Source organism: Heterodontus francisci, chromosome 3, assembly GCF_036365525.1.
Source record: "Heterodontus francisci isolate sHetFra1 chromosome 3, sHetFra1.hap1, whole genome shotgun sequence".
Lineage (NCBI taxonomy): Eukaryota > Metazoa > Chordata > Chondrichthyes > Heterodontiformes > Heterodontidae > Heterodontus > Heterodontus francisci.
The window spans coordinates 196,455,080-196,480,095 of NC_090373.1; the positions used below are offsets into that span (position 1 = coordinate 196,455,080).

At 44.3% G+C, this 25,016-nt stretch overlaps 1 protein-coding gene across 3 annotated transcripts in view; it reads right to left on the reverse strand.

Annotated features, from left to right (window-relative positions):
• brox (BRO1 domain and CAAX motif containing) overlaps window positions 1–25,016 on the reverse strand; it is an 88,833-nt gene that overhangs the window by 28,623 nt on the left and 35,194 nt on the right. For all 3 annotated transcript variants that reach the window (XM_068028095.1, XM_068028079.1, XM_068028087.1), the window contains exons 3-5: window positions 20,203–20,299; window positions 1,382–1,477; window positions 1,216–1,288 (exon numbers count right to left, since the gene is read on the reverse strand). In XM_068028095.1, coding sequence (XP_067884196.1) covers window positions 1,216–1,288; window positions 1,382–1,477; window positions 20,203–20,299 — 266 coding nt within the window. The remainder of the gene's footprint in view (window positions 1–1,215; window positions 1,289–1,381; window positions 1,478–20,202; window positions 20,300–25,016) is intronic.

Consider the following 25,016-nt stretch of genomic DNA (forward strand, 5'->3'; position numbering starts at 1 on the left):
GGTCAGAAGCTCATCTTGGGGTCAATTTTGACACCAAGGTTGCAAACAGACTGAATGACTTAATCTCAGACTGTTGCCAGGGAGAGGAATGGAATCAGTAACTAGGGAATGGAGTTAGGCAAGGAAATAAACAGCAACAGATCCAGATGTGGAACAAACATAGCACTGTCAAGACTATCAGTCTGATAGAAAAGGAAACCCAAGGCTTCCCTGCAGAGTCACTGGATAATGCATCACCCATTGCGATAGAGACATACTGAGCAGGAAGTCCCCAATTCAATGTGTTGGGGAGAGTGCAATTGGCCAGGACAACCCTCAAGACAAAATTAGCCAGTACCCAGAAATCAATATTTGAGGAGGAAGGAAAAGAAACATTCATCACTTAGTCAAGGAACAATGAGCACAGGCATCAATCTGAAACTAACCCGTGTCTCTCAGGACCAGTAAGCTACAGCACCAAATATGGCTTGGTAACACAGTAACCAAAATAATGTCCTTTCGGGAAGGAAATGTGCCATCCTTACCCTGTCTGGCCTACGTGACTCGAGATCTACAACTATGTACTTGACTCCGAACTGCCCTCTGAAATGGCCGAGCAAGCCACTCAGTTGTATATTTTTTTTATTTATTTGCTCATGGTTGTCATTGGCAAGGCCAGCATTTATTGCCAATTCCTAATTGACTTTGAGAAGGTGGTGGTGAGCTGTCTTCTTGAGCCGCTGTAGGTACACATACAGTTCTGTTAGGCAGGGAGTTCCAGGATGCAAGAGTGCTGCCAATGGAGCCAAACTCATCCTTTGGGGCAACTGGTACTTCCTTCGATTGGGGAGTTCGGGGAGGGGGGGGGGGGGGGGGGGGGGACAGGTAGGAAAGACAAAGCATAGTTGAGATTTAAGAAACAAATGTAGAAAGGGGTTGCAAATCTCAACAGACATGAGCAAAGCCTTGAAAAAATCCTGCTGCTCTTCAGCTGCATTGTTTTTGGGGTCGGGTAGGGTGGGATAGGATATTTTCTTCCCATCTTAGAATCTTCCTAAGTCATTCACCATACTTACATAAGGGACTACAGGGATAGACGATGAACAAACCATTAACATTGCTGTAAATCATTGAAACTTACAGCACAGAAGGAGGTCATTCGGCATGTCAGTCAGGAAGGGGAAAGAAAGCACCAAAAAACCAGAGGCAGTAAAATTGAAGATAGCGATTGGTTACCTTGAGATGCTTGAAGATTCCAGCTGCGTTCCTCAAACTTCTGTGTACGTCTTTTGCTTCATCCACTGTTATACTAAAAATATATATGTCAACATTAATGCAGATTATTCCAGTCCAGAAAAATACAACACAAGAATGGTTGGTATTAAATTATGTATTTACTTACTCCTCCTTTCCGGCTAGTCTAGAAGCATATTTTGTGTGCCACAAAGCTATATTAAACTCCATGGAGACCAGATCAAAGATGGCATCCTGCTGAGCACTATGAAAGCAAAGTAGAAATATTCCAATAAACCTTTGTTTGATAAAGGGTTGAGAAATCTGCATCAACCTACCTTGAAGCATAACTTATTGGAGAGGCTATTCTATATGGCTGACAGACACAGAACCAAGAAGTGCCCTTTCCCTTTCTTTTAACTGTGTGGAACGTGCATACAAATTGCACTAAGTAGGCCAGAGGGCTATTATGTTACCAGTGGCACTTGAAAGCAAAATGGGGCAATTACCTTTATACAAGATAGGTGGAGAAAAACAGCTTCTAGGGCTACATCAGCAAATAGGTGTAAGGTGCTATATGAAACCCAATAAAATCTCAAATAAGACCTGTGTGCATTATCCAGCTCCACAATATAGGAAAGATATTGGCACTTTAGAGACGGTACTGTGTAGATACAATAGGATACAGTCTGGTATGAGGAAATACAAAACAGGGAGAAAGAAGCAAAAGAAACTGGTCTTTTAGAACAATAATTGTAGGGCAATTGGATAGAAATGTTTTAAATTATGAAAGGATGAGACAAGGCGGAAGCAGACTGCACGTTGCCAAGGGACAGCGTGTTGTTAAGAAAGGTGGGAAGTGGTGGGGGGCTGCGGGGTCAAGGATAGATTCTTGGCAGACTCGGTAGGTAATGGTGCAGTGACAGGAAGTGAAGCCGCTGGTGAGATGCTCTGGCTATGACTGGATAGGCAAGAATGAAACCAAGAAAACATTCCAAGTTGCTAGACAGAGGCATAAAAAATGGATGCTGAGCCAAAGGAGGAAAGGTTAGGAGGGATAACCAAAGAGGTAGGTTGTAAGAAGCAGAGGGAGGAAGGGTTTACGGAATGAGCAATGAGGGGTTATACTATTACCCTCCGGTTACATTATTGTAATATTATGGGGTCTATCTACAGTAATAATTAGTGTTGTTGATTCCATGAGAACAGAATGCAGACCTTAAATTCTTAACAGTAACCTTTTCAAAATAGCGTTCATGCAAACACACTTTCTCTTGTGTTCTCTTCTCCTGAAGGCACTAACTTCTTGATGTGCTTAGAGTTAAAACATGGATAAATAGTCTTCCAGTATCCCCATCCAAGTGACCTTTCTTCACATGTAAGCCTAGACAATGAATGTGATGATTATTCACTGTGATTGCACCACATAAAAGCTAATCCTGTCATCACCCAATATCCATAACAGAGAGAGAAATTGACTGATTTTCTTTACTTCCCTTGGTACTGAGGTCAGTTGCAGCATCCTATTCATTACTCTAGTTGAAATCACCTAATTGAGCAAGTATTGACCATAGGAGCTAGATGGGTTCTGATGAAAGGTCATTGATCTGAAACACTAACTATTTCTTTCCCCACAGATGCTGCCTGACCTGCTGAGGATTTCCAGCGTTTTCTGTTTTTATTATCACTGATATCCAGATGCTGACACACTGGTGATGTATCTCCAACATTTTCAGGTTTTTATTCCCAATTGTCCTTTTTTCCTTTCTGCAAAACCTTTCACTCAAGTGTCCTTATGAGATTGCAATGCAATGTAAAAATCTTCTCTTCCCAATTATACAGTTTGTATGGGGATCGGGACAAGCCTCGGACAAAAATCCGACTGAGAGTGGAAATTGCAACCTTTCTAACCTTTGCTTTTCAAATCTCCTTTCCAGCTCTTGCAATTAGTTAATTTATTCCTTTCAGGTGGAAGTGTTAAAATTTCAGTTTGTAGCTTTCCACACCACTGCTTTTTGTAGCAGAGTTCCATAGTTTTTTGCGTGGTGTTTCCTAACATCTCTCTGAATGGCCTGGCCCTGATTTTAAGGTTATGTCCCCTTGTACCCTCCACCTGTGGAAAATCAACCCAATCAATTTCTTTCAAAATCCTTAAAGCCTCAATCAAGTCACGTTCTATATTTTAAGGAACACGAGCCTAGTTTATGTAATCTCTCCTCATAAGCTAACCCTTGGCAGACTCATAACATTCTACTGAATCTGTGCTACAATCCTTCCAAAGCCATTATATCCTTTCTAAGGTGTGGTGCTCGAACTGTAGATAGTACTCCAGATGTGGTCTAACCAGGGCTTTGTATAGCTGTAGAAAAATTTCCTCCTCTTTATATTCTTGTCTTCTCGCTATATAGGCTAACATTCCATTAGCCTTTTTGATTTTTTTTGTACCTGATCACTAACATTTTAGTGTAAATATGGATCCCTAAATCTCTTTGCACCTTCACTGTCACTAGCTTTTCACTAATACACAGATCAATCCTTTCTCGGTCCAAAACAGATGACATCACACTTAACTGCATTGAAATCATCTGCCAGTTTTGCCCACTCACTTAATCTATCAATGCTCCTTTTTAATTTTATGTTCCCATCTACACTTAATATGCCACCAATCATTGTGCCATCAGAAAATTTGGATATATGGTACTCTACTATGTTATCAAAGTTATTATAGTTATGAAAGTGCTTCCTTTTTTAAAAGCATTTTTTGAGGACTCGTATTTAAAAATAGTGGAATGGATTCATTTGGAGGACTAAAGAGATTCCATAGGTGCTGGACTTCGGTATTTTTTTTTAAAAAAGGTCACTGGAAGAACTTGAGTTTTTGGTTAAAAACAAACCTTTACTGGATGTCACATGTCTTAAGCTAAGTAAACAACAGAAGCCTTGGTAACTAGGGGAATTGTTTGCAGAGAAGTGACATGTCATGATTTATGCTGGTCAAGAATTGGTTTTGTTTTGGACACTGTTTTGAGTCAGTTGGGATTGTAGCTTGCTGAGAAAAGCACCCAGCTTATCCTTTCCCCACCTCTCCGAGAACCCCAATGCTGCATTTCTCCCGGAAAGCCTGCCAGACTAGTCCTTGATGTCGCCTGAACAGAACTGCTCCAAAAAGATCCCAGTGTCAGCCGTCCATGCGCATTTGGGACAGCAGAATAAAGGGACAACTGATATCATTCCATATCTTCCTTTCCTTCAAGAATTAACAAGTATTTGGCCGAAGTGTTTATTTTGTCTTTTTTTCTTAAAGCGATCGTTGCAGAGAAAACGTCTTTACTTTTTCTTTAACCAGTGTTTGTGTGTATGTGTTTGTGTTGGGCTAAGGTAGAAGGAAAGTTTCATATTTCAATCTGTGTGTTAATGCTTTGCATCTTTACTGGATAAGTTTTGTAATAAATTGATTTATAATAAATTGATAATTTTGCTGTTTATCAAAGAAACCTGGTTGGTGGATTCTATTCTGAAATAAAGAGCACATATGATTTGGCCATATTGGTAACTGTGTAAACATTCAAATATATGTTGTCACCTGTGGAGAAGTGGAACGAGAGAAAGACAGTGCACTCTTCCCGCCTTGGTCCTAACATTATGTAGTGACTAGATAAGGCCCCAGCACAGATCCATGTGGGACACCATTACTCACTTCCTTACAATTTGAGTACATAACCATTATCTCTGCTCTTCTTGACTGCCTACCCAATCTTCTAATGAGGTCAATTATTTGTCTCCAATTCCATGACCTTTGAGTTTATTTAACAGTCCTGTATGTGGAATCTTACTGAATGCCTTTTGGAAGTCCATTCAAATGGTGTGGAGATACGAGTTTGGTGAGTGTGGATTTCGGTAAAGGGGGGAGGAGGTGCTCCTTTTTTCTACTTTTTTTAACCCTCCAGTATTTGGTTCTTACCAGTGGTTCGGTGTAGTGGAAGGAGCTGCTTGGTGAGTAACAGGTAAGCTACTCGACTTACAATAAATAGTCTGTAAAGTTAAGGTATGGCAGGGCAGTTCAGCCGAGTGAAATGTACAGCCTGTGACATGGGAAGTCATGGACGCACCATCTGCAGGAAGTGTCACTGGTTGCACAAGCTTGAGCTCCAGGTTTTGGAACTTGAGCAGCAGCTAGAATCACTGTGGTGCATCCGCGAGACAGAGAACTACGTGGATAGCACGTTTAGGGAGTTGGTCACACTGCAGGTAGCAGCATGCAGGCAGATAGGGAATGGGTGACCGTCAGGCAGTCTAAGAGAACAAGGCAGGTAGTGCAGGAGTGCCATGAGACGATCTCACTCGGTTCCATTTTGGATACTGGTGAGGGTGATGGTTCCTCAGAGGATTGCAGTCACAGCCAAGTTTGTGGCAGCACAGGTGGTTCAGCTGCATAGGAGGCGAGCAAGAGTGAAAGAGCAGTCATGAAAGGGGATTCGTTAGTTAGGGGAACAGACAAGCATTTCTGCGGCCGTAGACGTGACTCCAGAATGGTGTGCTGCCTCGCTGGGGCCAGGGTCAAGGATGTCACGGAGCAGCGACAGGACATTCTTCGAGGAGACAGTGAACAGCCAGACGTCGTGGTTCACATTGGCACCAATGACGTAGGTAGGAAGGGAGATGAGGTCCTGAAAGCAGATTTTAAGGAGCTAGGAAAGAGGTTAAAAAACAGGACCTCCAAAGCAGTAATCTCAGGATTACTCCCAGTCCCACGTGCAAGTGAGCATAGGAATAGGAGAATTGAGCAATTGAACACATGGCTGGAGAACTGGTGTAGGAGGGAGAGCATCAGATTTCTGAGGCACTGGGACCAGTTCTGGGGCAGGTGGGACATGTACAGGATGTACGTGTTGCATCTTAGCAGGACTGGGACTTATATCCTCGTGGGGAGATTTGCTAGTGCTGTTGGGGAGGAATTAAACTAGATTGGCAGGGGGATGGGAACCTGAGAGGGAACTCATACTGGAAGGAAGCAAAACTGGTAACTTGTCAGGGGTGGGGCATCCAGGAGAAAATATCAGAGGGGAATACCAAGGTAAACAGAATACTGAGAGAGACAGATAGCACTAGAGTAGGAAATAGTAAGTTATTAGTTGGGGTCAGAGTAAGGGAGAAAGTAATGAAGTCTAAATCGGGGTGAATGTACATGTATGTGAATTCACAGAATGTGATAAATAAGATTGGTGAGGTACAGGCGCAGATTGCCACGTGGAAGTATGATGTTGTGACTATAACAGAAATCTGACTCAAAGAAGGGCAGGACTGGGTGTTAAATATTTCTGGGTACAAGGTGTTCAGGAAAGACAGGAAAGGGAAATAAAGGGGAGGGGTGGCAGTATTGATTAAGGAGAGCATTGCAACGTTGGAGAAAAAGGATATCCCAGAGGTATCAAGAACAGAATTAATTTGGCTAGAGCTAAGGAACAAAAAAAGGTGCAGATACATTGCTCGGCATTGTCTATAGGCCACCAGCTAGTGGGAGGAACGACGAGGAACAAATTTGCAAGGAAATAACAGGAGGTGCAAAAATTATAGGGCAGTTATAATGGGGGACTTTAATTATCCAAACATAGACTGGGATAATAGTAGTCTGAAGGGCAGTGAAGGGCAAGAGTTCCTAGAGTGCATATTCAGGAAAATTTTCTACAGCTATATGTTGCTAGTCCAATGAGAAAGGAGACAGTGCTAGACCTGGTTCTTGGGAATAAGGTGGGGCCAAGTGGATCAAGTATCAGTAGGAGAGCATTTAGGGGATAGTGATCAAAGTTTCATGAGGTTTAGGCTGTCTATGGAAAAGGACAAACAGCAATCCAGGGTAAGAATTATTAACTGGGGGAAGGCCAACTTCAATGGGGTAAGAATGGAGCTGGGGCGAATAAATTGGAGTCAAAAGTTGGCAGGAAAACTGGTAGATGAACAATGAGTTACCTTCAAAGAAGAGATAGTTCGGGCACAGTCAAAGTATGTTCCCTCGAAGGGGAAAAGTAGGGCAAACAAATCCAGAGCTCCCTGGATGACAAAAGAGGTAGAGGTTAAGATAAAGAAGAAAAAGTGTGCTTATGACAGATGCCAGGTAGAAAATAATATTGAGAACCAGGCTGAATATAGAAAGTCCAGAGGGGAAGTGAAAAAGCAAATAAGAGAAGGAAAGAGAGCACATGAAAAGAGACAGGCCGCTAGCATTAAAGGGAATCCCAAAGTTTTCTACAGACATATAAATAGTAAAAGGAGGATTAGGGACCAGAAAGGGGATTTTCACATGGAGACAGAGGGCATAGCTGAGGTAGCTGAGGCAGCACAGTGGCGCAGTGGTTAGCACCGCAGCCTCACAGCTCCAGGGACCCGGGTTCGATTCCGGGTACTGCCTGTGTGGAGTTTGCAAGTTCTCCATGTGTCTGCGTGGGTTTTCTCCGGGTGCTCCGGTTTCCTCCCACAAGCCAAAAGACTTGCAGGTTGATAGGTAAATTGGCCATTATAAATTGTCACTAGTATAGGTAGGTGGTAGGGAAATATAGGAATAGGTGGGGATGTTTGGTAGGAATAGGTGGGGATGTTTGGTAGGAATATGGGATTAGTGTAGGATTAGTATAAATGGGTGGTTGATGTTCGGCACAGACTCGGTGGGCCGAAGGGCCTGTTTCAGTGCTGTATCTCTAATCTAATCTAATCTAAATGAATACTTTGCATCTGTCTTTTACCAAGGAAGAAGACACAACCCAGGCAATGGTGAAAGAGGTGGTAATTCAGAGACTAGAAGGGTTTCAAATTGATAAAGAGGACGTATTCAATAGACTGTCTGTACTTAAAGTGGATAAAGCACCAGGACCAGATGAGATGCATCCAAGGATACTGAGGGAAGTGAGGGTGCAACTCACGGAGGCACTGGCCATAATTCTTCAGTCTTCCTTAGACTCAGGGATGGTGCCAGAGGACTGGAGAATTACAAACGTTACACCCTTGTGCAAAAAAGGGTGTAAAGGTAAGCCCAGCAACTACAGACCAGTCAGTTTAACTTCAGTGGTGGGAAAACTTCTAGAAAAAATAATTCGGGACAAAATTAACAAGTCACATGGGCAAATGCGGGTTAATTATAGAAAGCCAGCATGGATTTCTTAAGGGAAAATCATGTTTAACTAACTTGCTGGAGTTTTTTGAGGAGGTAAAGGAGAGGGTTGATGAGGGCAAAGCTGTTGATGTGATGTACATAAACTTTCAAAAGGCGTTTGATACAGTGCCACACAACCGACTGGTGAGTAAAATTATAGCTCATGGAGTAAAAGGGACAGATTTGGCTGAGTGACAGGAAACAAAGAGTAGTGGTTAATGGATGTTTTTCAGGCTAGAGGAAGGTTTGTAGTGGAGTTCTAAGGGGTCAGTGTTGGGACCATTGCTTTTCCTGATATATATTAATGACCTAGACCTTGGTGTACAGGGCACATTTTCAAAGTTTGCAGATGATACAAATTTTGGAAGCGTTGTGAACTGTGAGAAGGATAGTAGAACTCCAAAAGGACACAGACAAGTTGGTAGAATGGGCAGACAGGTGACAGATGAAGTTCAATGCAGAAAAATATGAAGTGATTCATTTTGGTAGGAAGAACATGGAGAGACAATAAAGAATAAAGGGTACAATTCTAAAGGGGGTGCAGAAGCAGAAGGACCTGGGCGCATATGTGCATAAGTCATTGAAGGTGGCAGGACAGGTTGAGAGAGTGGTTAATGAAGCATACAGTATCCTTTATTAATAGGGGCATAGAGTACAAGAGCAAGGAAGTTATGTTGAACTTATACAAGACACTAGTGTGGCCTCAACTGGAGTACTGCATCCAGTTCTGGGCGCCGCACTTGGGGAAAGCTGTAAGGGCATCGGAGAGAGTACAGAAAAGATTCACAGAAATGGTTCCAGGAATGAGGAACTTCAGTTATGAGGAAAGATTGGAGAAGTTAGGACTGTTTTCCTCTGGGAAGACAATGCTGAGAGAAGATTTGATAGAGGTATTCAAAATCATGAAGGGGCTGGACAGAGTAGATAGAGAGAAACTGTTCCCACTTGTGAAAGGATCGAGAACGAGAGGGCACAGATTTAAAGTATTTGGTAAGAGAAACAAAAGTGACATGAGGAAAACCTTTTCATGCATCGACTGGTTAAAGTCTGGAATGCACTGCCTGAGTGTGTGGTGGAGGCAGGTTCAATTGAAGCATTCAAAATGGGATTAGACCGTTATATGAAAAGGAAGAATGTGCAGGGTTACAGGGAGAAGGCAGGGGAATGGAACTGAGTGAATTGCTCTTTCAGAGAGCCGGTGTGGATACGATGACCCGAATGGCCTCCTTCTGCACTGTAACAATTCTGTGATTCTGTAAACTACATCCATCGACATTCCCTTGCCTAATGCTTAATTAGTTCCTCAAAAAATTCAAATACATTTGTTAGGCATGACCTACACTTTATAAATCCATGTTCACTCAGTTAATTAGTTCAAATTTCTCCAAGTGCTCATTCATGCAGTCCTTAATTATAGATTCCAGTAACTGGAACCTTCTGATCTGAAAGGTGTGCAGTAATACAGTAGGTGTATATCTGCTAGCCAGTTAGTGAATCCCTCTTCCCGCTTGCATGACCCTCATTAGCAACTGCCTGGTCCCTTCATTGTCTTCCTTCAGCTGCTAGGGTGGGATTATTGCTGCTCCTTCTACAATGTGCAGCTGGCATGCTTTGTTTTGCAGGTTATCAAGCAGGTAAAAAGCTCCCTTCCCCATTCTTTATCCTTCCCCCTCTGGCAGATACTTAACTATTATTGTGAAGGTCATGTATAAACATATGTGGGCTCCCTCCAATCAGCTCAAATTTCTCTCCAAGTGCTCAGGCATTCTGTCCTTAATTATAGATTCCATTAACTTCATCACAACTAATAGGTCTATAATTTCCTGCATTCTCTCTCGGCTTTCTTAAATAATTGAATCTAAAATCAGAAAAACAGGTTTTAAAAGGAGCCAATTATTTTATTGAAAACTGAAGGTGTTGAAAACAAAATATGAAACTTCAAAAGAAACCAGAGTGAAAACAAGCACATACTGACATGAGTTAGGACTTTCCTTTCTTCACTTACTCACACTGCATTGGGGAAACAGCCATGCTGCAGTCAGGTATGGGGGAAAAGAGGGTTACAGGTAAGATAAAAAGAAACCGAGTAAGGCAGAGTGGAGCCTTGTACAGAATTACACTCAGAGGGAAAGCGTAATATGAGTTAGGTAGCACAAAACAGAAACATGGAGTTAGAGTTCGGAAAAGAGTCATGTAGCTGGTGACTGCTGTGAAAGTGACTTCAGAGATTGTATTATATTAGGCACTTATTATTGGCCTTGTGCATCGATCTGTGTCACTTAACGAGTCAGACTGATCAAATCAAAGTGGTTATAGAGAGGGGAGGGTGTCGAAACGCAATCTTTGTGAGAGAGAAACAACTTTTTTTAAACGTATATTAGCCCCTCTTACATAATAGAACCCATCCCATTTTTAGACAGCAGAGTAGCGAAGAATTCCAGTTTCACCCTGGAATACCAGAGAAAAGCAGAGCTTTCCACTGCAGCATCAGTCAACAAAATTAGAGCATAGAGTTTTGTTTTTAACTCATTCATGGGATGTGGGCATCACTAGTAAAGCCCATCTCTACTTGCCCTGGGTAGGATCAGGAACGGCCCTGGGTACTGTTTACATCTACGGGACAGATGGAAAACTTTGGCGGGCCGTATGTTGGACAATCCTGACTTAAATTAACCCTTTTGTCTCACTGGCCATCCATGTCCCTCCCACATTACTTAAAAAGGGACTTAAAAAAAAAATTGGTACAGATAAGTAAAGGTACATGATTAAGGGCACATTGCACGCTTGATTACAAGAACTAGTTATAGGGACTTTTCCACTTTAGCACAAAGTTCCCCCTCGATCAGCAGTTGTAATTATAAATGAGCAGTGGTTTGGGGTTTGATTAAGGTCACGATTATGGGGAAGTAAACAGGAAGGAACCTGGTCTTACTTTTACATGTTTAACCTCCAGACTACAAAAAGAAGTCCAGTGCAGCTCGAGATCAGTTCTGACATAGTGTAAAAGTGAGAAAATGGTACAGAAACAGAGGACATGTTGAAATGTAAACGTCTTCTATGAAAACTATTGAAATTCTTCTTCCTGATTAGTAAGCTTATGGCTCATGAATCAAGATGCTTATTTGTATGCAATTATTGTTCTGTGTGGCTTCATTCCCATGGAATTTTACTCTGCTGACAATTTGCATTGTAAAAGGCTTGAACTATGAAAGTCACCATTACAGCATTCAGCATTTTTTTTAAAAAGACACACACGTTCCCATTGTTTAAGCCAGAGCAGACTTTGCAAGTCCTGTGCGGGTCCTCAATACAGTTTGTGTTGAAGTGACTGTATGGAGTTTAACTCTGGCTGCAGTTCTTCTTTGAACTGCAACAGTGACCCGCTTTTCCATGAATAGTGCTATTATTAAAACTCCTGTGGTCACAGGGGGTGTGCTCATGGGGAATGGGTTAGTCCACTGTAACTCATCCGAGTACCAATACTACTTTCCCCCCTCCCCCAACCCCACCATTGCCTTTCATAATAAATATCTACTTTTCCTCCAGTCTTTCCCCCACACTACCTGATGATTTCCCCTCCTTTCAAAAGCCATCTGCATGAATTCCTAGCTGAACTGTTTTCACTGTGTACAAAAGGTCGGTGATGTGCTTTATGGTCACTGCATTCTCCTGGAACTCGGTGACCACCTTTGGAAGCCAGAGTGAAATTTCTTAGAATTCATTTCTCTCCAAAATGGTCTAGGGTTTTATAAAAATGTGATTTTCTCTGAGGAGATTGGGGGGATTGGTGGATTGGCAGGATGTGGGGTGGAAGGGGGCTGTTGTGGATAGTTGTGGGGGGCGGGGGGCAGAAAGTCACGATGTTCAATGTGAGACAGGTTCAATGAAGCAGTAATTCTTATGTTTGCACTCTTGAAGGAACTTAGCCTGCGTTATGGTACCTTTGATACCAGTGGCTGTTCTTCCTGTACGTGTCTAGCCAGTAAGCAGCTTATTCAACTTCGGGGAGAGGGCATTACTGCTGACTTATTGGTTACACCTTTCAGCAATTATTGCAGGATAGCAACCAGCAGTAGGCACTCAGGCTAATGTTTCCCCCCAACGCCACCACACGCTGCTCAGGGATATAGAGGACAACTTCTCTCTCACCTGGCTGAGATCAGCTAATGTGGCACAGACCAAGAATTAAAGTGGGGATCTTCCTGGTCTGGACGGTTTAGTATCACACGAGGCAATGCATTCATTTATTCAGCTATTTGGAAGAATAAGCAAACAAAACTACAAAAGGTGGTGATTTTTTTATTGTTCGTGGGATGTGCGTGTCGCTAAATCGCCCTTCAGAAAGTGGTGGTGAGCTGCCTTCTTGAGCCACTGCAGTCCTTGGAGTGTAGATACACCCAAAGTGCTGTTAGGAAGGGAGTTCTAGGATCTTGACCCAGCAAGTGAAGGAACAGCAATATAGTTCCAAGTCAGAATGGTGTGGGGTTTGGAGGGGAACTTGCAGGTGATGGTGTTCCCATGCATCTGCTGCCAGATGCTTCGAGGTGGCACAGGTCACTGGTTTGGAAGGTCCTGTCAAAGGAGCCTTGGTGAATTGCTGCAGTGCATCTTGTATATGGTATACACTGCTGCCACTGTGCATCAGTGGTGGAGGGAGTGAATGTTGAAGGCAGTGGATGGGATGCCAGTCAAGCAGGATGCTTTGTCCTGGATGGTGTCGAGCTTCTTGAGTGTTGTTGGAGCTGCACCCATCCAGGCAAGTGGAGAGTATTCCATCACACTCCTGACTTGTGCCTTGTAGATGGTGGACAGGCATTGCGGAGTCAGGAGGTGAGTTATTCACCACAGAATTCCCAGCCTCTGACCTGCTCTCGTAGCTACAGCATTTATGTGGCTGGTCCAATTCAGTTTAGGTCAATGGTGGCCCCCAGGATGTTGATATTGGGGGATTCAGCGATGGTAATAGCATTGACTGTCAAGCAGAGATTGTTACAAAGAACAAAGAACAGTACAGCACAGGAACAGGCCATTCGGCCCTCTAAGCCTGTGCCGATTTTGATGCCTGCCTAAACTAAAACCTTCTGCACTTCCGGGGTCCGTATCCCTCTATTCCCATCCTATTCATGTATTTGTCAAGATGCCTCTTAAACGTTGCTATGGTACCTGCTTCCACCACCTCCCCTGGCAACAAGTTCCAGGCACTCACCACCCTCTGTGTAAAGAACTTGCCTCGCACATCCCCTCTAAACTTTGCCCGTCTCACCTTAAACCTATGTCCCCCCTAGTAACTGACTCTTCCACGCTGGGAAAAAGCTTCTGACTATCCACTCTGTCCATGCCGCTCATAACTTTGTAAACCTCTATCATGTCGCCCCTCCACCTCCGTCGTTCCAGTGGAAACAATCCGAGTTTATCCAACCTCTCCTCATAGCTAATGCCCTCCAGACCAGGCAACATCCTGGTAAACCTCTTCTGTACCCTCTCCAAAGCCTCCGCGTCCTTCTGGTAGTGTGGCGACCAGAATTACATGCAATATTCTAAGTGTGGCCTAACTGAAGTTCTGTACAGCTGCGGCATGACTTGCCAATTTTTATACTCTATGCCCCGACCACTGAAGGCAAGAATGCCGTATGCCTTCTTGACTACCTTATCCACCTGCGTTGCTACTTTCAGTGACGTGTGGACCTGTACGCCCAGATCTCTCTGCCTGTCAATACTCCGAAGGGTTCTGCCATTTACTGTATACTTCCCACCTGCATTAGATATTCCAAAATGCATTACCTCACATTTGTCCGGATTAAACTCCATCTGCTGTTTATCCATCCAAGTCTCCAACCGATATATATCCTGCTGTATCCTCTGACAATCCTCATCATTATCCGCAACTCCACCAACCTTTGTGTTGTCCGCAAACTTACTAATCAGACCAGCTACATTTTCCTCCAAATCATTTATATATACTACAAACAGCAAAGGTCCCAGCACTGATCCCTGCGGAACACCACTAGTCACATCCCTCCATTCAGAAAAGCACCCTTCAACTGTTACCCTCTGTCTCAAAAATCTCAATCAAGTTAGTGAGACACGACCTCCCCTTCACAAAACCATGCTGCCTCTCGCTAATAAGTCCATTTGTTTCCAAATGGGAGTAAATCCTGTCCCGAAGAATCCTCTCTAATAATTTCCGTACCACGGACGTAAAGCTCACTGGCCTATAATTTCCTGGATTATCCTTGCTACCCTTCTTAAACAAAGGAACATCATTGGCTATTCTCCAGTCCTCTGGGACCTCACCTGTAGCCAATGAGGATGCAAAGATTTCTGTCAAGGCTCCAGCAATTTCTTCCCTTGCCTCCCTCAGTATTCTGGGGTAGATCCCATCAGGCCCTGGGGACATATCTACCTTAATGCGTTGCAAGACACCCAACACCTCCTCCTTTTGATAATGAGATGACTGAGACTATCTACACTCCCTTCCCTAGGCTCATCATCCACCAAGTCCTTCTCCTTGGTGAATACTGATGCAAAGTACTCATTTAGTACCTCGCCCATTTCCTCTGGCTGCACACATAGATTCCCTTCTCTGTCCTTGAGTGGGCTGACCCTTTCCCTGGTTACCCTCTTGCTCTTTATATACGTATAAAACGCCTTGGGATTTTCCTTAATCCTGTTTGCCAATGACTTCTCATAACCCCTTTTAGCCCTCCTGACTCCTTGCTTAAGTTCCTTCCTACTGCCTTTATATTCCTCAAGGGATTCGTCTGTTCCCAGCCTTCCAGCCCTTAGGAATGCTTCCTTTTTCTTTTTGACGAGGCTCACAATATCCCACGTTATCCAAGATTCCCGAAATTTGCCAAACTTATCCTTCTTCCTCACAGGAACATGCTGGTCCTGGATGCTAATCAGCTGACATTTGAAAGACTCCCACATCTCAGATGTTGATTTACCATCAAACAGCCGTCCCCAATCTAAATTCTTCAGTTCCTGCCTAATATTGTTATAATTAGCCTTCCCCCAATTTAGCACCTTCGCCCGAGGACTACTCTTATCCTTATCCACAAGTACCTTAAAACTTATGGAATTATGGTCACTGCTCCCGAAATGCTCCCCTTCTGAAACTTCGACCACCTGGCCAGGCTCATTCCCCAATACCAGGTCCAGTACGGCCCCATCCCTATTCTCTCTTGTTTGAGATGGTCATTGCCTGGCACTTGTGTGGCGCAAATGTTACTTGCCACTTATCAGCCCAAGCCTGGACGTTTCAATCTAATTTTTGCTCCCTCAATCCCACCTTCAGTCTGAGTTCCCACTGCTTAATCTCTCTGGGCTGCAGTCACCCCTCTCTCCTGGTTGCATTCACAGATCTTGTTGCTGCATCTGGACATGGCTACTTCAGTATCTGAGGAATCGAGAATGGTGCTGAACATTGTGCAATCAGCAAACATCCCCACTTCTGATGTGAAAGGATGGTCATCGATGAAGCAGCTGAAGATGGTTGGGCCGAGGACACTACCCTGAGGAACTCCTGTAGTGAAGTCCTGGACCTGAGATGATTGACCTCCAACAATCACAACCATCTTCCTTTGTACTAAATATGACTCCAACCAGTGGAAAGTTTTCCCCGATTCCCATTGACTCCAGTTTTGCTAGGGCTCCTTTGTGCCATTGTGTGTCAAATGCTGCTTTGATGTCAAGGGCAGTCACTCTCACCTCTGGAGTTCAGCTCTTTTCTCCATGTTTGGTTCAAGGCTGTAAGGAGGTCAGGAACTGAGTGGCCCTGGTGGAACCCCCAACTGAGCGTCTCTGAGCAGGTTACTGCTGAGCAAGTGCTGCTTGATAGCACTGCCGATGACACCTTCCATCACTTTGCTGGCGATCGGGAGTAAACTGATTGGGCGGTAATTGGCCGAGTTGGATTTGTCCTGCTTTTTGTGGACAGCACCTAACTGGGCAATTTTCCACATTGCTGAGTAGATGTCAGTGTTGTAGCTGTACTGGAACAGCTTGGCTGGGGTGCAGCTAGTTCTGGAGCACAAGTCTTCAGTGCTATTGCCGGAATGTTGTCAGGGCCCATAGCCTTTGCAGTATCCAGTGCCATGGTGAGCCATCAGGTGATTTAAAGAAACTGGTTTTATAAATAAAATGTCCTGGCAAGACAAATTCTATAGGAGTTGGCACTGCGCGTCATTTTCAGGTGTCGCCTTGGCTTGTTTAAATAGTTTTCTCGCCTCTGAATCAGAATGTTGTAGTTCAGGCCCCACTCGACAACTTAACACTTCAATGTAACACCAACTGAGTGCGACATTGTTAGAGATGTTATCTTTCCAATGAGATATTAAACTGGTGCTGCATATTCAGATGGACATATGTTCGCAGATGACATGAAAATTGGTGGTGTCGCAAATAGTGAGGAGGAAAGCCTTAGATTACAGGACAATATAGATGGGCTGGTAAGATGGGCAGAGCTGTGATAAATGGAATTTAATCCTGAGAAGTGTGAAGTGATGCATTTTGGGAGGACTAACAAGGCAAGGGAATATACAATGGATGGTAGGACCTTAGGAAGTACAGAGGGTCAGAGGGACCTTGGTGTACTTGTCCCTAGATCACAGGTAGATAAAGTGGTTAGGAAGGCATATGGGATACTTGCCTTTTTTAGCTGAGGCACAGAATATAAGAGCAGGGAGGTAATGATGGAGTTGTATAAAATGCTAATAAAAACAAGAAATGCTGGAACCACTCAGCAGGTCTGGCAGCATCTGTGAAAAGAGAAGTAGAGTTAACGTTTCGGGTCAGTGACCCTTCATCGGAACTGACAAATATTAGAAAAGTCACAGGTTATAAGCAAGTGAGGTGGGGGTGGGGCAAGAGATAACAAAGGAGGTCTAGATTGGACCAGGCCACATAGCTGACCAAAAGGTCACGGAGCAAAGGCAAACAATATGTTAATGGTGTGTTGAAAGACCAAGCATTAGTACAGATTAGGTGTTAATACACTGAATATTGAACAGCAGCAAGTGCAAACCTAAAAAAAAACACTAGTTAGGCCACAGCTGGAGTACTGTGTACAGTTCTGGGTACCGCACTATAGGAAGGATGTGATTGCACTGGAGAGGGTGCAGAGGAGATTCACCAGGGTGTAGCCTGGGCTGGAGCATTTCAGCTATGAAGAGAGACTGGATAGGCTAGGGTTGTTTTCTTTAGAGCAAAGAAGGATGAGGGGGGACCTGATTGAGGTATACAAAATTTTGAGGGGAATAGATAGGAAGAAACTTTTTCCCTTAGCGGAGGGATCAATAACCAGGGGGCATAGATTTAAGGTAAGGGGCAGGAGGTTTAGAGGGAATTTGGGGAAATCTTTTTTCACCCAGAAGGTGGTTGGAATCTGGAACACTATCTGAAGGGGTGGTAGAGGCAGGAACCCTCACAACATTTAAGAAGTATTTAGATGAGCACTTGAAACGCCATAGCATACAAGGCTACGGGCCAAGTGCTGGAAAATGGGATTAGAACAGATAGGTGTTCATTGGCTGGCACAGTCACAATGGGCCGAAGGGCCTGTTTCTGTGCTGTATAGCTCTGACTCTATAAGTGATCTCATGGCACTACTCAAAGAAGAGTAGGGAGGTCTTTCAGTGTCCTGGCCAACAACATCAGATTAACTGGCCATTTATTTATTTGCTATTTATGGGGCCTTACTCTGCTTAAAGTAGTTGTCATACTTACCTGCTTTAGAAAGTGATTAATTGACTGTACATTGGTTAGATTTAAGCAATTTGACAGCTTCTGCTAGCCTTTCAACAAAGGATAAATAGTAATCTGTAAAGAAAGTGGTCGCAAACTCTGCTTCAATCTAATTCTTGCTCCCTCAATCCCACCTTCTGTCTGAGTTCCCACTGCTCATTCTCTCTGGGCTGCAGTCACCCCTCCCTCCTGGTTGTATTCCCAGATCTTGTTATTTTCTTCTGTCTGCCTCTCTTATTCCCTCTCACTGGGATCTCTTAACTGCAGTCATGTTGCTCTCTCCTTCCTAGATACAGTCCCGGTTCCTGCTGCTACTTCCCTTCCCTCCTCCCTCCCAATTATAATCCCAACTCTTGGTCTAATCCCAGCTCTTGCTCTTTCTCTCCCTGCTTCTGATTTTACTGCTGATAAATTCCTGATCAATTGACATTTCCAACAACAAAATTACTGTTTTTAAAAAAATGCGACTGAACACAGGTATGGAGTTCAGCCTACTAGACTATTGTAAACAGGTAACCTGTTCTTTACAGATGTGCATTATTTGCAGAGCTCTACTGTATGTAATTCAGGACATTCAAGTGTACTCATTATAAGCAAGCATTAGTTAAAAACCAGATCTTAGCTTCTAAAATAGATCAGCAAGTTTATTTGGTAGCTGAACCACATAGACCCAGAAAAGTTCCAGGTTTGGTCGCCGGTCTGTCCCGAGCTGGTTGTTTCAGGGGTGGTACAGTTGCCCTGGAGTTAGGGGAGGAAAATCTGACAAGCGTTCCTGATTTCCATGCTTGGGGTACACAAGATGACAGGATTGGGCTTAGCTGATCAGTGTGTCAGATTGCATGCTCACCCGAGTCTGAAGATTCAAGTCCCATTCAAGACCTGAGTGCTGCACTTCAGGAGAGCCATTTTTCAGACAAGACATTAAACTGAGTCCCCGTCTGCCCTCCAAGGTTCATTCACCTTCTTAAGGTAATGGACAGGAGGTTCAGAGGGGAGTTGAGGAAGAATTTTTTCACCCAGAGGGTGATTGGAATCTGGAACACACTGCCTGAAGGGGTGGTAGAGGCAAGAACACTCACGACATTCAAGAAGTATTTAGATGAACACTTGAAACGCCATAACATACAAGGCTGTGGGCCAAGTGCAGGGAAATGGGATTAATCGATGTGGGTATCGCTGGCAAGGCAAGCATTTATTGCCAATCGCTAATTGCCCTCGAGAAGGGAAGTGAGTGGCTCGCTAGGCCATTTCAGAGGGCAGTTTAGAGTCAACCATATTGTTATGGGTCTGAAGTCACATATAGGCCAGACCAATTAAGGGCGGCAGATTTCCTTCCCTAAATGCCATAAGTGAACCAGATGGATTTTTAAGACAATCCGGTAGTTTCACAATTACCATTGCTGAGACTAGCTTTTTATTCCAGATTTATTTAATTAACTGGATTTAAATTCTACCATGGTGGGATTTGAACCTTGCCTCCAGATCATTAGTCAAGGACCCTGGATTAATAGTCCAGCGACATAACTACAACGCTACCATACCCAGTATGAACCAGGTGGACGTAAAAGATCCCATGGCACTACACGAAGAGGAGTTGGGGAGTTCTTCCCTGGTCAATATTTATTCCTAAACCAACATTGTTAAAAAGATTATCTGGTCATTATATCATTGTTCTTTGTAGGACCTTGCTGTGTGGAAATTGGCTGCTGCGTTTCGAACATTACTCTTCAAAAGTATTTAAATGGTGGTAAAGTGCTTTGGGACATCTTGAAGTCATGAAAAGTGCTATATAAATGCAAGTCTTTTCTTTTAAAAAAAAATCTGTAATGAACCTACAACCATCAAATGGCCTGCCAACATTAAACATCAAAGGTTTATATATGAATATTAGTCACTTGAATACTGGAGGTCAGATGTCACCCTTGGAACTGCATCTTAGCAAGTCAACACTTCCATCATGAGGCAAAGAGGGATAAAATTGGCTAATGGTGAAAAAAGGCAATCATTAAGCCTACACAAATTAGTCACAATCAAAAAAGGCAAATCACTGCCTTTCATCACATCTAAAGCAATAGTAAACATACAATTATTAAGAGACCCACCTCGCAATGTTTCCCTGTAAAGTATCAGTCCATTTGAAATTCTGAATGAAACGCAGTTTGTTTTCTTGTGTTGTGCCATCCAGGGATGCTATAAAACCTTGGGAAGGTGAAAAGGTAGAGAGAGAGAAATGTGAGCAAACCATGAAATCAGTATTGTTTTCCCCACTTTATTTTGTTATTGAGTTATACAAGACTTTATGACTTGCTTTGGCAAGTCAGAGTAATAGAGTACATTGTGCTTTGTAGGTTAAATAGTACTTGCAGGTATTATACATTGAGGAGCTCTATAGTTCTTTTCACAGGTGCTGGTACTGGTCGACAGGGTAGGTGGTTTATTCCTGAGGGGCCGAGTGGCCTACTCCTGCTCCTAATTCGTATGTTTGTCATAGGCTAAGTTGAAATAGCACCCGGAGGTGGGGAGCAAGGCAGGCTTAGGGGTCCATTTGGTAATGGAGGCTTGAAGGCAGCCTATAAACCTTTTGGTATTTTCCTAGCTCCAAGCAAGGTCTGCACTTTGCTTGTTCTAATTGGCAGATGCTCTAGCTGAGAACCTATAGAACTCTCCTGCACCTTGCCTTTTTTTCCAAAAACATACTTTCTTCCTAAAATTTGTAAAAGTACATTACATAACAGTTCAAATTTGACATTACATTAAGTGCAATACAGACCAGTTTCTTTCTACAGTTCAATACAGTACAAAGCTTATCAGACAAGTACTGAGAGGACGACAACACACATTCTGCCCCTTCCCCTAGCTCACCATTCCATTCAACATGATCTCTTGCCTACTTCCATTTTCCACCAACTGTAGGTTCACTCAGCTCTCTCATAGTCTTGACACATCAAGTAAGTGTGACACCCCACAAGAAGCATGCATAAGCAACTCTTTAAGTTGAAAATGTATTCAGCCATTAGACTTTCCTCCAAATAAGTGGACTTATGAGATAAAATGGAGACAGGTGCCACTGATGAAGGACGAAGAAACTAACTTAGCTCAAATTCAGAACAGAATAAATCTGTTCAAATATTGTGCATTTTGGAGGCCTGATTTTAGTCAAATAATGGGCCCGATTAGACCATGTGACAGCAGATCCAGCATACAACAACTTGCAAGGAAGGAGGCCAAATTCATTCAGCGACATTTGGCAATTCCCACTTGCCAAATTGGCTGCTGTGTTTCAAACATTATTCTTCAAAAGGATTGAATTGGCTGTAAAGTGCTTTGGGACATCCTGAAGTCATGAAAAGTATGGTGACATAGTGGTAATGACCAGCGATCCAGATGCCTAGGCGAATGCTCTGGGGACAAGGGTTCAAATCCCACCACGTCAGATAGTGAAATTTGAAATCAATTCATAAATCTGGAATTAAGAGCTAGTCTAATGGTGACCATGAAACCATTGTCGATTGTTATAAAAACCCATCTGGTTCACCAATGTGCTTTAGCCAGTGATGCCCACATCCCATGTATGAATAAATTTATATGGTGCCTTTAACAAAAAGACTTGCATTTATATAGCACCTTTTGTGACCTCAGCTCTTTACAGCCAATTAAGCACTTTTGAAGTGTAGTCACTGTTGTAATGTAGAAATGTGACAGACAATTTGTGAACAAAAGATCTACAAACAAAAATGTGCTATTGACTAGATCATCTCTTTTTTCTGATGATTGAGGAATAAATCTTGGCCAGGACACTGGGGATAACTCCCGGCTCCTCTTAGAAATAGTGTCAAGGGATCTTTTAATTCCACCTGAGAGAGCAGACGAGACATCAGTTTAACATCTCATCCGTAGGATGGCACCTCCAACAGTGCAGCACTCTCTCAGTCCTGCACTGGAGCATCAGCCTATATTCTTGTGCTGAAGTCCTGAATTGGGACTTCAACCCACAATCTGGAGGCGAGAATGCTACCAACTGAACCACGCCTGACACCTTAATGTAGTAAAACATCCCAAGGTACATCAAAGGAATGTTAACAAAATTTGACACTGAGCCACATAAGATGATATTAGGAGAGATGACTAAAAGCATAGTTGAAGAGGTAACCTTTAAGAAGCACCTTCAGTAGACAGAGAGGTGGAGAGACAGAGTGTTTAAGGAAAGCAGCTGAATGCATGGGTGCCAATGATGGAATGATATTAAAAAACAAATCGGGGCTACGCAAGAGACCAGAATTGGAGGAGATCTCAGAGGGTTGTATGGCCAGAGGAGGTTACTATGATGCACCTAACACTTTCTATGTGATGTATTGGGAGTTTCTCGTACCCTTTTTGGTCCACGAACCTGGCCAGTTTAAAAATTGAGATTTTTGTAGTTACTCCACGCCTTCAGGCTCAAGAATATCAGCTGTTGGATCAAAAAGCAAAATTGATTTCTATTTTTTCAATCTCCTTCGCTTCATCAATATACATGCATTATTTTGATATAGATATCGAGGAGGCCATGCAGGCTGTGGGCTGGCCCGCTCGCCAGGGTCGCGACCCCCGCTGGACGCCTCCCCCATTCCCCCCTCGCACCCACTTCCGAGCTCACCCCCCACAATCCCCCACCCCTTCATGGAGAGTAAAAGGCAGTAAAAGCCCCTGCTCCTCAAACTTCTTGGTGCAACGAGTGAAGGGTAGACCTGGCAGGATCGATTTCATCCCAAGAATCCTAGAAGAAAATATCGCGAATAAATCAGGTTGTTTTAATTTTTTTTTAAATTAGACTGGCAAAACTTTGTGTCGCGGTTCAAACCACACAAAGCAACCCCAACTTTACATGGGGACCACACTGTGTGGGAGCTGATGAAATGTTTTATTACCTGCACCCCGTTCCCCCACCCCCTCCACCCACCCCCCGCACCCCCTTCCCAGCTCCCCCCTCGCGCCCCGTCCCAGCTCAACCCCCTCGCACCCCCTTCGCAGCTCCCCCCTCGCACCCCCTTCCCCCATCTTCCCCTCGCACCCCGTTCCCTTGCAAACCCTCCCCTACCCCCCTGCAGCCCCCTTCCCAGCTCCCCCTCCCACCCCCTTCCCTCCACCCACTCCCCCAGCACCCCCTATCCCTGAGCAGGGGCCCTAACAACCCCACTGCCTTGTGGGCGTCTCGAGAGACCAAGGCTAAGGGAGTAAACCCTAACAGAAAATCTGGAGGGGAACCCTGTAGGCGGTCATGTTTGGCATGTTTCCGGCAGTTCCTGCAGCCATACTGGTGCCAAACGTCGTGCTCGGCACTCCTTTGGACCCCACCAGGAAGGCCGAGAGGGGGGTTTTGACGCTTGGGCAACTCACAACCTCTAGACATCCGCCCACGCATGCGCCATGGAGAGGTCATTCCATAGTCGCCTCACAGCGACCAAAACAACACGGAAGGCAGCAGTTACGGGTTATAAGTCCAGCTCAATTGGCGTAGAGATTGGACGCCACGGGTTGCCTTTGTCGGTGGAAGAGGTCATCGCCCCTCACTGGACAGCTACCGCTCGCCTCAAACCGGGCAGCCCCCGGTCAGAAAGGTTCTGTCCCGCCACAGTCCACCTGCTTCAATGGGTGCTTGGAGCTCAGGGCCATTGCCCGACAAGTGGACTGTAACACTGCACCAAACAGCATGACAAAAAAAGGAAAGAAGGTACCAGCCCTTAGTTTTGCAAGCTGGAACGTCAGAACTGTGTGTCCTGGCCTGTCGGAAGACCTTACACAAATCAACGATTCTCGGAAGACCGCCATCATTAACAACGAGCTCAGTAGACTCAATGTAGACATTGCAGCACTTCAGGAGACACGCCTCCCTGCGAGATATCTCCTTAAGAGGGCAAGACTACACCTTCTTCTGGCAGGGCAGGGATCCTTAAGAACCAAGACAGCATAGAGTGGACTTCACCATCAGAAACCCCTTGCTCAGCATGATAGAGCCACCTTCAAATGGCTCAGAACACACACTGGCCATCCGACTGATCACCGCCTCTGGTCCAGTACACCTATTCAGCATCTATGCTCCAACACTCTGCTTCCCACCTGAAGTTAAAGACCAGTTCTACAAGGAACTCCATAATATCATTAGTAGCATCCCTAATACTGAACATCTGTTCCTGCTGGGGGACTTTAATGCCAGGGTTGGGGCCGACCATGACTCATGGCCCTCCTGCCTTGGGCGCTATGGCGTTGGAAGGATGAATGAGAATGGACAGACTGCTGGAGTTGTGTACCTATCACAACCTCTGTATCACCAACTCATTCTTTCACACTAAACCCTGTCACCAGGTTTCTTGGAGGCACCCAAGATCACGTCGTTGGCACCAGCTGGACCTCATCGTCACACGGCGAGCCTCAATAAACAGTGTCCAAATCACACGCAGCTTCCACACTGCGGACTGCGACACCGACCACTCCCTGGTGTGCAGCAAGGTTAGACTCAAGCCAAAGAAGCTGCACCACTCCAAGCAGAAGGGCTGCCCATGCATCAACACTTGCAGAATGTCTTATACACAGCTGTTACAGAAGTTTCTAAATTCACTTGAAGAAGTCCTTCAAAGCACTCCTACAGGGGATGCAGAGACCAAGTGGGCCTACATCAGAAATACCATCTATGACTCAGCAATGACCACCTATGGCAAACGTGTGAAGCGGAATGCAGACTGGTTTCATTCTCACTTTGAAGAGCTGGAATCTGTCATAGCCGCTAAGTGCATTGCACTGTTGAACTACAAGAAAGCCCCGAGCAAGTTTTAAACAGGCTCCAGAAGCTGGCTGAGTGTGTCTACCCTGAGGCACAGTGTGGCTTTCGAGCAGAGAGATCCACTATTGACATGCTGTTCTCCCTTTGCCAGCTACAGGA